Below are 15613 nucleotides of genomic sequence, written 5' to 3'. Positions count from 1 at the left end.
TTTCATCTGGCATGTCAGATGGTGCCTCCAATGTTGATTAATCGCCAGTTGATTAATAAATAACCTATAATGCACATCGTTTTTTCTTCCTCTTCATCTCCCTCTCCCCACCCTTCTTTCCCAGAAGAAAAAGAAGAGCAGGCTCTTCTGTCAGTTCCTGTCAGTTCAGTTGTGCCAGCGTTAGAAGGACAGGGTGATAGGCCCAACCAAGCTAATTTCTATTTTTTTAAGTAGTGATCATACCGCTGTCATTTGCAATCGTTTTTAAAGCAGATAAAGAATTATTTTTTGTGCTATTTCTAAAAGGGCATGGCATTTTTAGCAGAATTTGATGACCATCCATCTGAGATTCTATGAGCTATTTGGAATGATATTTTGGATACAATCTTGATATTTTTGTTTTAATAAGTTTGAAGAGTTTTAATAGATATGTAACAGACAGCTAACTTAAATTGGAAGAGTCTGCTATTTGGAAGAAACTAGTTATATAACAGTAGTATTGAACAAACATAAGCACAATTTGTGAGATTATCTGTGCTTTCCACCCCAAACAATGACTAAGAAGTGGTGTGTTTTTCTAGCCTAATAGCTTATTAAAACAACAATAGAATATATGTATATTTGGCCATAGCACAGATCATTAACCAGTTTGAAAGGGTCTGTTTGAGGAAGAGGGATGGCTCTATAGAAGTTCTAAAATCTAGGCACTCACTCATTTTCACTCTTAAACCTTGATACTGTGAACCCTGTCAGCTTTGGCATTGTTCTGGTATTGTTGAAACTCCAGCAGGGAGGAGTTTGGCAGCATGCATGGTTAAATATTGTTCTTGAGGCAACAGCATGGCTTGGAGTGGGGAGCTGGGAAGCCATTTTAGGTTCATCTGCACTTTGGTCATCAAGGGAACAGTTCAATCTTCTCCGAATTTTCCTGCTTGGCATTTAGTGGTTGTGTTAAGCATTTTATTTATTGGACTTCGGTTTCACACGTTCAAATAAACCAGCTAACTGTCCTAACTATCTCTTAGGTGTGTGTGCACATGATTACCTACCTCCCCTCTCCTTTATAATATATTCAGGGAACTTGATGTGAAAGCTTCTTTTTGCTGTAAAACATCTGTTAAAAGACACAGAAGGACCTGGAACTTGGATCCAAACACTTTAGGTAGACTGTAGCTCGTTATAGGAGTATCTTTATCTCAAATACTGACAGCTGCATATTTTCCTGGAGACTGATGTTCTTAAATCTTGGTTCTAATTTGCTATCGCTAAATGCTCTTGCTCTCATTAAATGAGGTTTGTAGAAACAACAGATTAATTATGAAATGTGAAAGTACTGACTGAAACACAGTGTGGTCACAGTTTTCAGAAAAGCCAGGGAGCTTGAGAACAGCCAAATTAAATCAATGGCTTTCATTGCTTCTGAAATTTATTGGTCTGGAGAAGTCTGTGTACAAGAAATATTTTATTGTGCCTCAAGTTTCTGAGCGTAAAAGTTGTGCTTGTGAAATAATGTAACAGTATTTGAATTTGTAGGAAGGATTATAATGTAACTTGGATGTGTTTCTTCATGTGCTGCGAGTTAATATTGTTTGGTAAGGTGACATTTTGGAAGGGGACAAAACCCAAAACACTCTTGTGATTGGTCTTCAGTACTGTATTCTTGTATATAATGCTACTGTTCATCATTGCATCAAGCTGCTTCCCTTCACTGTTTTTAAGTTGCTAGGGAAGCTTAGGGGTTTACTTAAGTAGCTGTTAAATATAATTTTGAGTGTGCAGTTCCCAGTAATTACCTCTGTAGAGCTAAAATTCTAATGCAGGTGGCTGTGTCAGTTTCAGAATACATCTGTCAAACATGCAGGCATGTTTTTCTAGGCAAGATAATTGGTGCTAGGTAGCAAAGTACAGATACATGGACAAAAAAACCACTCCAGTCTAATACCAAGGGACCAAGGGGGGGTGGGGGGGGTGTAGAAAGACACACTTAAGAAAATGTGCAGGGCTTATATTAGAGGTCAGAAGAATTTTCCCTGTTTCCTCTGAAAAATGTATATGAAAAGGAAAAATGTAGGGTATTTGTGAACAAGGCAGAACTTTGTCATTCTGCATTTAAAGTATGACCTGACCCTGTTTAGTGCCTGTATACCTCATTTCTTGTTTCATCTGTTCTGAATTGACAGGCAAGCTGAAGTTGGACCATTTCTCTTTTACCTAGGGATCAGGTTCCAAATGATGAATGACATAGTTCTTTTTGCTTGGAGTGTGAGTGAGTTTAACATACTAAGTTAAAGAAGGCATACTATTTTATTAACACAGTGTTCTACGTGGTAGTATGTTGAAGAGCACATTATAACAAAATCAGGGGAAGATGCCTCAAGTATGAGACAGGCAGTTGTGAAGTAAGATATCTGTGGTTTTAGGTAACTCACATGTGCTCAGCATGGCATAGTGCATAGATGTCTACAGAATGAAGGGGCTACAAGGTGAGATTTGGGTTGTGGCAGTCTTCCAGGCCTGATAGCTGTAGTGTGTGCTGCTCACTCATTCTCAGCTGGCCTCTATATAACTGGTGTTAAAGCAGCTGTTGTATGAATAACAAGAAGAATGCAATTGTGGATGGATGGAAAAATGCCAAGACATCAACTCATGCTCAGCCAAGTAGTATTAATAAGCAAGGAGCAGAAGAGAGATTACAGAGAAGCACTGTAGATTTGTTTTTTGCAGAAAAATAGTGAAAGGGGTTATAAGCTCCTCTGTCAGTTTCCATTCTCCACTGGGAGATGTGGAAGACTGTCTCTTGTGGACTGGGCTTGCTAGCTGTACTGTCATGCACGTGTTCTGCCGGCAGCGTCGCTTTTTAGAGAAGGTGATGCAGAATGAATAGCTGCGTCCATTAACCAAACTTATTAATGGAAGAAAAGCTGACAGGCAACATTGGTCTACAGAAGAGCTTGAGGGATGGGTCTTAATACAACCTCACAATTTATAAACATATACATAAAGGTTAGCCAACATTGATTCACCTGCTTGGCTGCTGCTACTCAAGGCCAATGGTGATCTAGGCACTAGCAGAATTTGATGTGACCACGTGTGCATTCAGCATGGGAACACACAAAACAGCACTGGGGTCATGATGACAATCAGAAGCAATGGGGTTGGGCAGAAAGCTGGCGTTGGGATGAACAGGAGCACTCTAGCTGAAGGTGTAAGGTGGCTGCACCTGGTAGAAAGGTAGTGGCCACCCACCCAGGCTTGGGACCTGGCTTCCCAGCTTCTGGTGCATGAGGGATATTGGCAGCAGCTCTGGTGGAGGTGCGAGCCCTTCCTCCTGGTGTGGGCAAGCAATAGCCTCTCCTGCTGACTGCACTTGCTCCATCTTTGGAGGGTTGCTGTGGGGCTGAGTGGTGGTGCCACCTGTTCCTTGCCAGGCCTTGAGACCATGCTCTCTGCATTTTAGGTGCTGGTAACACACCTGGGAATCTGCAGAGGATGTCTGAATCCAAGTGCCAGAAAATAATGAGAGGAACGTCCTCAGCATGGTGCAGTGCACTGGTATTCAGAGGATGAAAAGGCTGTGGTGAGATTTGGGTTGTGGGAGTCTTCCTAGTGTGAGCTGGTAGCAAGAGTAGCACTGTGCCAGGCAGAAGCGATTACCCACGTATTCCTACAAAAAGATTTAGCCCGATGACAGTCTGAAAGTCCAGCTAAAGAGGGCAGGGTGTTTACTGTGCTCAGGATGTGCAGGTGCATTTCACCTCAGCTGGAGTGTTTTGAAGGGAAGTGGGAACTCCCCATTGAAAAATGCCTGGGGTATGGTTACTGTAGGTGGGTTTCTGAAAACATCAGTCTCTGCAGGCAGGGAGCTGCCTCTTGCACTCGCTTTCTCCTTCTGGGATGTGTTTGAAAGGGCCTGGATTTTGCTGAACAGGACCTTGGCTGGAGGCAGGATGGAGCAGTTTTCTGCAGAAGTGAAGAGTATGAAGAGGAGCTGGGGTCCTTGGATGCTGGGGGGGGCTGCAGGAGGAGGCAGTGGCAGGGGGGAGCCTCTCCAGGGCCCCTCTGAGGCATGAGGACATAAGAAGTACGTGGAGCTCCTGGACCGAGTCCGGAGGGCCATAAAGATGATCAGAGGATTGGAGCACCTGTCCTATGAAGATAGAGAGTTGGGGTTGTTCAGCCCAGAGAAGAGAAGGCTCCATGGAGACCTTTTAGTAGCTTTCCAGTGCTTGAAGGAGCCTATGGGAAAGCCGGAGAGGGACTTTTTAGAAGGGCTTGTAGTGAGAGGACAACAGGTAATGGATCAAAACTGGAAGAGGGGAAATGTAGGTTAGACATTAGGAGGCCCAGGGAAGTTGTGGAAGCCTTCTTGAAAGTGTTCAAGGTCAGGTTGGACAGGCCTCTGAGCAACCTCATCTAGTGGGAAGTATCCTGGCCCATGCAAGAGGGTTAGAACTAGATCTTTAAGACCCCTTCCAAACCAAGCCATTGTATGAGGCTGAGCTGGCTGGTGCCACTGCAGTGAAGGGACCCAGGACTGCCAGGGGGCCATGTCTCCTCTGGCAGAGCAGAGGTCCTTCTTACAAGCAAGACTTCTGCCACAAGCTTCTTTTGATAGCATTTCTGTTCTTTATCAGGCATATTAGCTTGGACTAGAGACTTTCTAATAAAAGGTATCAAAAAAATATTATTCTTCTAAGAAATAACGTAAAGTACTTACATAACAATTTGAAGTATTCTAATAAAAATTATTCAAGAAATTGTATGTATAATTCCAAAAGTTTAAATTTGAAGCAGGGTGACCCAGGCCAACAACAGCAAAAATAAAGATCTTTGAACAGTTCAAGGCTCCTGGAGGGACAGAGCTTATAAAAAAGATGTGTTTTAAAAAAAAAAAAAAAGTTTCTTAGAGCAGATGCTTTTGTGTTTCCTACTGGTTGTTTTGCCCTAAGCTCCATACATGTGAGGAGCCCCAACATCAGAGAAAAAAGTTGTGCTGCCATCTGCTGGTTATTACATAGGTGTTAAGGTACTAGTAATAATGTCTATTCTGAAAGGTGGACAAATGGTGCAGCAGCTTTGCAGCATCATGGAACATGCTGTGCGAAGTTTACTGCCACTTGTCCTTTCTGGTCTTCTCTGGTGGTGTCTCCAGCTCCAAGTTGGTTTCCTCATTTGCTCATTTTCCCTCTTCTGAATTAATGCCCTAATGCTGAATTTACTGTAGTTTGTGATATTTTCATGTCTGTGTACATGAGTTCCTGGACCAACGAGGGTTTTCCCAGAATCTTAAAAATACTCTCTTTTCTGCTCACAAGAGGTGAAACCTTTAGACAGTGTCTATTCCTGTGCCTGATTAGCCTCTTGAAATACCTGCTGAAATAAAATTTGTAGGTTGCTAGTGACAAAAATTGTCATTATGGATTTCGCTCACTTCTGTGCCAACAGTTTAGGACATCCATATCTATCCTTGGTGGGAGGTTCACCTCTCAAAAAAGATTAAAAAGCTACATGGCAGTTTATGTACTGGAGAACTAAATTCTTGGGATGGTCCTCAATACTTCCTCTTGGGCATCTGCAGGAAGTAAATTTATGTAAAGCGGACAGTGCCTGATTTTGAGAATGAAACGGCACAGAAATTAGAGCTGGAGCAGTAGAGAAGCGCTACCTTTAAACAAAAATTAATTTAAACTCCCAAACCAAGCAGCTGGAACGTAATGAAACGCTGTGATGCCACCTACAGGCTTTCTGTGCGAAACACAACCCTGGCCACAGTGTTTTCATTTTAGGGTTGAAGGTTTCTTTCAAAACCACAAGAGCACGATGTCCCCTTGAGTCTATCAAAACAGATGTTTCCCACACTGTACATAGCTATTTCTGTATTTAATTCAAGGAAGTTGTATTGCTGTTCAGAAACTTTGGTTACTGGCTTCAGCAAATATACAAATCTGAGCCAAACACCTCATGCAATTTATGAACCCCTGTTAGTTCCTCATACAATCCACAGAAGCATTTCTAAAAAGACCCTTAGCACATACTAGATATATTGTAAAAAAAATAAATAAAAAAATGACCAAAGTAATACAGTCTATGCAAAATCTTTTGAATTACTGAAAATATAACAGCAGTGGTTTTGAACCTGTGAAGCTGATACGTTTTGGAGCGCAGTGGATTTCTGTATTAAAAGATTAGCATTTTGAAGCAGTGAATGAAATAAAACCTTAAAAAATAAATCCAAAGCTTTAACACAAATAGTTCAAAGTGAACATTCTAAAACCTAGACAAGTCATCTGGCGTTAAACGTTAAAAGTAGAGACATCTTCATTATGACTGTGAGTTCATTAAACTGAATTTGGGGCAAGACCTTTCATTTCATGATGTGGGAAAGGCCTTAATACACGAGGAAAAATAGGTACCTTTGAGAAATATGTGATAGGTATCTAAACATTTTTAACTTGACTGTTTTCCAACCACAGAACTGTAAGAGAATCATAGAATCATGACAACATTTTGTGTTTCAAGCAGTTTCTTTACTACATACATCCTTGATGCAGTAAAAACGATGTGAAAAGCTCAAAAATACTTATTGAGTCTCTGGCCCTCGGCCACACTTATATTGTTTACCTCTGAAGTTTTAAAATATTTGTAAAAAAAACCCCTCTCTCTGCACATGATTGATGCATAGTACTGGACTGTAATCAGGCCCTTGCAGATTTTTGAGTATGCTCACACCTGGTTTAAAATTGTTCTAAGAATGAAATGCAACCTGGTTACAGATATGCTGTGCACTGTTCCTTAGGTCAGTGGGAGCAGCTCTCCTCTGACCTGACAGGCTTTCCTAGAGTGCAATATTTTTTACCCTACAACACATACTTAAAATACATCAGATGACTCATCCTGAAAATGCTCATTTCTTTCCATAGGTACCCCAGCTTGCCAGTTCAGCTGCAAACCTCTGTGGTTTGAATATCTAAAACAGTGGTTAACCCAACTTCAGGTTCAGCTGTGCTAATAGAAAACATTTGATGTGGAAAAGAGAAGATCACCTCAGACTTAAAAAATGGCAACCATGAAATAAAGACAAAATAATGAAGTAACATCATCTGGCATTGTCACAATCAAGGCTGTGTTAGCTGTTTTGGGATCACAGCTAAGGAACCTGGAAGGCTTGTAATTTAGCTCTCCCTTGCACACCACAGCTTGCCTGCCCTGCAGGTGGTAGCTGCTCCTGACTGACGCCCACGTTTGCATTGGTACTCAGAAGCTGCTTGTGGCCCTCACCAGCAAGGACCAGTGTTGCAAACTCAGAGGAAAATGAACTGCTGCTGGTGGGTGCATTTTAGAATGCAACAATCCAAAGACAGCATTTTGACCCTTTTGCACACTTACAGCTAGACAGCACTGTGTATACATTACATAACAAATCCAAGAGTTTGATCCTGCATCTTTGATTGCCATTTGTACTAGAAATCCAAACTTTAAAAGGAAATTTAGATTATTTGCTAAAATAAATGGCTCTACAGTGACCGAATGTGTTCTTCCTCAAGAGGCTGATACATAGCCTGATAGAAGGCAGTGTGAGATAAATATATTTGTATACATATACATGTATATTTATCTGAGAGTCTCTTTGGCTTATGCAGTGGGCATAAGAGCTATAAAAGCTTGTGGCCCAGAGAGGAGCAGGAGAAAGAGCACAAAGCAAGCAATGTACAACCATGGAAGACAAAATGCCTTGGAAGTAGGAGGTGCAGCAGGTGCTAGGAGAGCAAGTTGTTACCTGCAATTGTCAACCTTCATTTGTACTCCACATGGAACAGCAACAAGCTGGTCCCACTGTATAAACGCACCAGTTCAAAGAACATGCAGCAAGTTGCAGTCAAGTCTGGCACTACTGTGGTGGCTCAATCTTTTTTCCCAATACTACTTTTTTGTTGTTATTTTAGGATTAATTTAACTAGAGTGTCATCTTGCAGTCCAGACTTCAAAAAGGAAACATCTAGGCCACAATCTTAAATGTATTTATATTGGCTCCCAGGGCTTCCTAGACATAGTGTTGGTGTTGAAAAGTTTTGAAATATACTTTGTTTTGTGAAAGAAAGACCTGGAAAAGTGTAATAAAATTCAGTAAAGATGTATAAATAACACTTCCCCTTTCAGTCAAGAGACTAATCTCCAAGTTGTGACACTGGGTAAAGCAGGATAAAACTAGAGCATGGAAAAAAATAGTGGGGGCTATGAAGGGCCACTGCAGCTCTAAGTGCCAATTTCATGCCCTCTCAACAGTGGCCTCACAGACAACTATTACCTTTTCTGAAATTCAGAGATCCCAGATCCTGCTGGACTCCAAACTCGAGCCCTAAGTGTAAGCCAGAAATCCCGTGCTTTTATTTGCTCTGGTATTTGCCCCTGTGGTTTATCTATGCCTAAGGGGTGTACAAACAGGCACTGCTGGCATCTCGGCTTCACTGACAGCCTGTTGAGAAGAGCCAAATTAATAAACTGAAACAAAACCAAAGCATCCCTCCAGAGCCAGTTATGGACAATAACTTAGTTTTAAGCATTGATTTGAGAGAGAAAGAAAAATACACACTATATTGGTTAGGAAATCTAGTAAGGGAGCTAGGAGACCTGCATGGTTAAAGAAGGAACTGCTGGGCAAACTTAAGTGGAAAAGGAAAATCTACAGATCATGGAAGGAGGGGCTGGTCACTTGGGAGGAATATAGGACTGTTGTCAGAGGATGTAGGGAGGCAATTAGGAAAGCTAAGGCCTCCTTGGAACTTAACCTTGCAAGTCAGGTTAAGGATAATAGAAAGGGCTTTTTCAAATACATAGCTAGCAAAACTAGCACTAGGGGCAATATTGGCCCACTGAGGAATGAGGTGGGAGCCCTGGTGACAGAGGATATAAAGAAGGCAGAGGTGCTGAATGCCTTCTTTGCCTCTGTCTTTACTCCTGCAGGATTTCCCCATGAGCCCCAGATTCATATAGCCCCAGAAGAGGTCAAGATAGAGGAAGAGTTTGACATAGTAGATGAGGATTGGGTTAGGTATCAGTTGAGTAATCTGGACATCCATAAATCAATGGGTCCAGATGGAATGCACCCAAGGGTGCTGAGGGAGCTGGCGGAGGTCATTGCTAGGCCACTCTCCATCATCTTCAGTAAATCATGGGCAACAGGTGAGGTGCCTGAGGACTGGAGGATAGCAAATGTCACTCCAGTCTACAAGAAGGGCAAGAAGGAGGACCCGGGTAACTATAGACCGGTCAGCCTCACCTCCATCCCTGGAAAGGTGATGGAACAACTTGTTCTTGTGACTATCTCCAGGCACATCAAGGACATGGGGGTCATCAAGAGCAGTCAGCATGGTTTTATCAAGGGTAAATCATGTTTGACTAACCTCATAGCCTTCTATGAGGAAATTACTAGGTGGATAGATGATGGTAGAGCGGTAGATGTGGTTTATCTTGATTTCAGTAAAGCATTTGACACCGTCTCCCACAGCATCCTTGTGGATAAGTTGATCAGGTATGGGTTTGGTGACCAGGAAGTGAGGTGGATTAGGAACTGGTTGAAAGGAAGGAGTCAGAGAGTTGTAGTCAATGGGGTAGAATCTGGTTGGAGGTGTGTTACTAGTGGAGTCCCACAAGGGTCGGTGCTGGGACCGGTGTTGTTCAACATCTTCATCAACGACCTGGATGAGGGTATAGAATGTACCCTCAGCAAGTTTGCTGATGACACTAAGCTGGGAGGAGTGGCTGACACCCCAGAAGGCTGTGCTGCCATTCAGAGAGACTTAGATAGGTTGGAGAGTTGGGCAGGGAGAAACCTGATGAAGTTCAACAAGGGCAAGTGTAGAGTTTTGCATTTGGGGAAGAGAAACACCATTTATCAGTACAGGTCGGGGGCTGAGGTGCTGGAGAGCAGTGTAGGAGAAAGGGACCTGGGTGTTCCGGTGGACAGGAGGATGACCATGAGCCAAGAAGGCCAATGGCATCCTGGGGTGCATTAGAAAGGGTGTGGTTAGTAGGTCAAGAGAGGTTCTCCTCCCCCTCTATTCTGCATTGGTGAGGCCACATCTGGAGTATTGTATCCAGTTCTGGGCCCCTCAGTTCCAGAAGGACAGGGAACTGCTTGAAAGAGTCCAGCGCAGAGCTACGAAGATGATGAAGGGAGTGGAACATCTCCCTTATGAGGAAAGGCTGAGGGAGATGGGTCTCTTTAGCTTGGAGAAAAGGAGACTGAGGGGTGACCTCATCAATGTTTACAAATATGTAAGGGGTGAGTGTCAGGGGGATGGAGTTAGGCTTTTCTCAGTGATGACCAGTGATAGGACAAGGGGTAATGGGTGCAAATTGGAGCATAGGAGGTTCAAGGTGAATATACGAAAAAATTTTTTTACTGTGAGAGTGACAGAGCACTGGAACAGACTGCCCAGGGAGGTTGTGGAGTCTCCTTCACTGGAGACATTCCAACCCCCCTGGATGAGTTCCTGTGTGATGTACTCTAGGTGACCCTGCTCTGGCAGGGGTGTTGGACTAGATGATCTTTCAAGGTCCCTTCCAACCCCTAAGATTCTATGATTCTATGATTGCACTCATAGACAAGGACACATGATGAAGAGTTTTAGTAAAATAAAAAGCTTTAATACTCTTGCATTTAGAGAATTTAGCAGAAAATAACTGCTACAAACATGCTACAACATACATGTTCAACAAGTTTTCAGTGCTTTCTTTCAAAGTTCAGCATTGTGGCAAAACCAAGCTTTTCTGTATATATTTCAAAAGTTGGCTATCATAATACTGATATAAAAAACTTCATATAGACTAAGGTCAGGTGCATAAAATACAGTAAGTAATAAAACATACTGTTTGTATAAACATTTAAAGTATAGATTTCATTAGATAACATGCAAATACTGCAATATTTTAAATGGCACTTAAATATAGATATTGAGATTTTTTTATATAATTTTTGCATCAAAATGAGATTTTGCAATGTACAAAACTATAAAAAGAACATATTTCTTCATTGAAGTCAGGTACTAGTATAGAGCTTGATTGTCAGTTTACAAGCATTGAGCCCAATGTCCTGCAAATCTTCACTCGTCCAAGTAAAGATGCCTACTGAAATAGGCCCAGGGCCAGTTAGTTTTCTTCATAATAAAACATGAAAGCATATTTACATGAGAACAAACTCTTAAATTTTTGGTAAGGAAATTAAGTAGCAGCAATTTGTTTCTTCCAAAAATGATGTTGGAAGTAGGTGCATGCTTTTCGTTGTCACTGATACACATCTGAGTAACACAAACCTTCTCCAATAAACTCAGAACATTATTTTGTTCACTGCTGGAAAAAAACCCTGTAAGATCCCTTATTGCAAAAATCATAAATCCATCAAGTCAGAACCTTCCAGAGTATTTTTATGTTTCCAAAAATCAATTAAAAACATTCTCATTGTGCTGAAACAGTCATCTGACTAGCAATGAACAAAAGAATAATCTTTTCACATTATTTCAAATACTTCTAGCTCTTCATTGAAAAGTATTGGTTAATAAAATCCTTTACAAATTCTGTTTTCTGGTTCAGTGATCAACAATTCTGAATGTCCTTCACAATATAAAACACCACAATACTCAGGCATGTTTTCTAAGCTGTTATATGCAATATATTAATCCTGACAAGGTGAATAAAAGGCTTGTGAACAGGGAGTGCAGATCAGGCTCCACTTTAACAGAAGGAGAAGAAATGCTAAAGGAAACTTGTACTTGAGATGCAATCAGAGCTGACAGGGGTACGTGTGATGCTAATGTTGGACTGTCTGAATTGATCAGTGACTCTATCTTTTCTGCTTCTTTATTGCAGGCTTCAATCTAAGGAAAAAAAAAAAGAAGGAAAGAAAATCCAACTTAATCCCAATCAGCACATAAGATTTAGATAATTTCGGGGAGTATTTCTTAGAAAACATATTGGAGGTCTTACCACAGAGTTTGGTACTATGAAAACTACCTTGGAAGCCCTGAGTAGCAGCAAAAGTGAAGGAAGGAAGCTACATCCACATCACTGCATGATGTGATTGGTGTGTCTATGCGAAACAGCTCACCCTAAATTGTAACTGAAGTAAGTACCTCTAAAGCTGAGGACTTGCTTCCTGATTGACCAAGGTAACTTTCTTGAAGTCTGCAAGGGTGGAAAAATTAGAATTTTCTGTTTATTGGGATTTTTCTTCCAAATCAGGAAAAACAGATTTCTTTTATGAAAAGAAATGAGAAGAATGGAACTAAAATATTTCCATCTCCCCACTGACAAGATGATACTTAGGAATTTATCATAGAAAATCCTTTTTTTTCCACCTTACCTTTTACTGCAACCCCTTTGTTACTGCATCTCTTTAACAGCTTTGCAAGCTACATCTGACAAACTAAGTATCTGGATGCCCAGAGCTTTGAAATTTGAGGAACTTCTAGTTCAGCAATGGGTTTCATCAGTGAGATGGGTGGGTTGGCCTCTGATTCCAGAGAGTCCTCCCCTCCCCCATGAGTCTGACAGCACCTCCTGCAGATGAGAGCTGACCAGATTAGCAAAGCTCAAGACCTTATTTCCTAAGTCCTGGTAACATTTTAGGCTCTTTCTGCTAAAGAAGGAGACAAATTGGAGCCCAGTTGGACACAGTAGAGTTGCTTCAGTAGCATGGCCAAGAAAAATACACACAATATATCTGTCTGAAAAACATCTACCCTATTAGATACTGCAGGTTGCAACATTTATGGCAGTGGTTATTTCCTCTCACACTATACCATAACTTTAGCCCATTTCAAGCAATCCTAAGCATGCAAAATTAGATTGTAGAAATAAAATGGAAATGGAAAGCAACCATTAATATCAAATAAACACCAAGGAAATGAACCTCCTGAATTCTGTTTGTATTGTAACAGGTAAGAGGGATTGTGGGCAAGTTTTCTGTCCCCTACCTTTTCAAAGCTAAATCCTTCATTTGATACTAGTACATATCAACATGCCAGGAAACAGAATGAACCAGTAAGAGCACCTAAACTGCAAAGGTACTTTATTTCCAAGTGCTGTCAGCAGGGCCAGGTAAGATTATAAACAACTATATGATGGCAAGGAATTATGTTCCTTTTAATAGGAAAAATATATTCTCACTGGTCTTGCAAAGCTTAACAAGCAGAAAGTAAAAATAAAGCAACAGCTCCAAGACAATATTAATGCAATACACAGCCAAAGCCTTGCTTGTGTTGCCTTGAAACTGCTCCTACGAAAATACTGTAAGAACTTTGAGCTGCATTTGTTGGTTTTAGAGTTTAGTACTGCAAGATTCTTGTTTGCTAGCATGAACTAGCTATGGCGCAGCAGGTTGGGCAGCTTATTGGAATGTTCTTTACTTTTTAAGTTCATAGCAACATTTTGGGATCTCCCAGCACTTTCTGCCCTAAAGTGGGAAGTAGTATCAAAACTAGGACGGTGTCAGAATAGTATCAACAGATACTACTGCTTAACAGCAGGACACGCACAATGTATTCATATGATCTCAATATGTATGTGCTTCAGTCTAATATCACATAAACTTCAATCTACATTTAACCCTGACACTGAAGACAAAACAGTACCATTTCATATGCAAGTATGCACTTCATATAAAATTAATATTAACATAAGAGGTCATTTAGTAATTTATTTATTTTCCTCAATTTATATTTTCTGTTATTTTAGCCAAAGAATGTTGAGGGTTTTGCATTTATTACTTCTAAAATTAAAATAATACTATTGTATCCTTGGCCTTTCTTCACCTTCCCCCTCTAATTACCCACACTCAAAAGTCTCTTACCAGAAATGCAGGATTCTTAAAATCTGTTTTACCATTCATAATACTAGCTATTCAGATTCAAGTTACTAGATAAATGCTCATGTGCTCAGTAGGCAGGAAAATGCACAGTTTCAAAACTTCTATATTGAAAATAGTAAAGTGTACACATATAAAACCAGAAGTAAATCCATACTGGGTAAACAAAATAAAAACATAATCTACCTGCAATGGTTTGGGGTTCTGATCCACAGGAATGATGAGAATCACAATTTCAGATTCTATGCTTAAGTATCCAAACACATCACACTGTGGCACTGAGACATGCAGGCGGATTTTCTCGAGGATGTCAAGTACTGTTATAGGCTTTTTATTTGTTACCTGGAAGAAAACAAAGAACTTCATGGATGATGTAATGTTATGCAAAATTACATTTTTCCTCTTCAGTTTCAACACCTTGATGTCATGTCAGAAAATGTGGTTATCTGTTACAGTGGCTTGCACTCCCATGCTGGGAAACAAGAGGCAGAGCAGCCCTACCAGCTAGCAGTCTTCACCATCACAGATCCTTTTCTAAGAGCCAGCAGAAATGAAGGGAAATATGTCTGTATATGTGAGAACATGAAACATTTCAAGATCACTATATAAATACCAGGTAAGTATATTTTTCTCTTAAAATTCTTACCTCTGCTCTGCTGTATGTATCTAACAAACAATAATTTGATTGTAGGTGCTCGGTCTATTTAAGGACTGCTACACCTTAAAAGTTTTTTCCTCTTTTTTCCATGTCACTTCTGGATGTGTTTAACAGTATAGACACCAGCACAAATATGTCACTTATGACTTTGGTCATGCTGTTGTATTCTATTTTCTAGCTTTACCTGCAAGAAATCCATCCTTCTTACCCTACAGTAGTTTTATTTATTTTAAGACCACTGGTAGATGATCTTAACAAATAGTATCTGAGAAATCCAGGTTGTTCTGGATTAGTGTAGTGGGGTTTTGGTAGTGGGAGGCCACAGGGGTGGCTCCTGTGAGAAGCTGCTGGAAGTTCCCACAGCTCCAACATCCAGACCTGTCCCTGGCCAAGGCTGAGCCCATCAGTGACAATGGATGCACCTGTGTGATGAAAATCTTCAAGAAGGGGAAAAGAACAGCTGTCATATCTAGTGGCAGAGGAAAGGAGCAGGGGAGAGCAATGCTGCAGCAGAGGTATCAATGTTGGTGAGGAAGGATGGGAGGAGGTGCCTGAACAGAGGTTCTCCTGCAGCCTGTGATGAGATAGCAGCCTGTGGCCCTGCAACCCATGGAGAAGACCATGATGGAGCAGATGTGGACCTGGACCCTGAAAGACCTTACATCTGGGGAGGTGCCTGTGCCTGCAGCAGGTGGTGACCCTGTAGGCAGCCCATGCTGGAGCAGTCTGTTCATGAGGGACTGCACTTTGTGGGAGGGACTCATGTTGGAGAGATTTGTGGAGGACTCTCCCATAGAAGGGATGCCACATTGGAGCAGGGGAAGGCTGTGAGGACTCCTTCTCCCTGAGGATGAATGAGTGGCAGAAAACGGTGAGTGATAAACGGATCATAAACCCTGTTTCCTGTCGCCCTGTGCTGCTTGGGGGGAGGCGGTAAAGAAATCAGGAGCAAATTAATTTGGGCCTAGGAAGAAGGGAGGGTTGGGGTGAGATATTTAATTCTGGTTTTGTTTCCTCTTTGTCTTGATTTGATTGGTGATAAATTATATTGATTTTTTTTCCCAAGTTGAGTCTGTTTTGCCCATGACCATAAA

General features: G+C 41.2%; 1 protein-coding gene across 1 annotated transcript in view; it reads right to left on the bottom strand.

Annotated features, from left to right (window-relative positions):
* Nucleotides 1-11485: 11485 nt before the first annotated feature.
* RECK (reversion-inducing-cysteine-rich protein with kazal motifs) overlaps nucleotides 11486-15613 on the bottom strand; it is a gene marked incomplete at its 5' end in the record, with an annotated part of 54949 nt that continues 50821 nt past the window's right edge. Inside the window, 2 exons of the mRNA XM_010003739.1 lie at nucleotides 11486-11873; nucleotides 14048-14203. Of these exons, the coding sequence (XP_010002041.1) occupies nucleotides 11658-11873; nucleotides 14048-14203 (372 nt within the window). The remainder of the gene's footprint in view (nucleotides 11874-14047; nucleotides 14204-15613) is intronic.

Source organism: Chaetura pelagica, unplaced genomic scaffold (assembly GCF_000747805.2).
Source record: "Chaetura pelagica isolate M959 unplaced genomic scaffold, ChaPel_1.0 scaffold521, whole genome shotgun sequence".
NCBI lineage: Eukaryota > Metazoa > Chordata > Aves > Apodiformes > Apodidae > Chaetura > Chaetura pelagica.
Note: the sequence above shows the minus strand (reverse complement) of the source record. Positions and strands in the feature narration are given on the sequence as shown.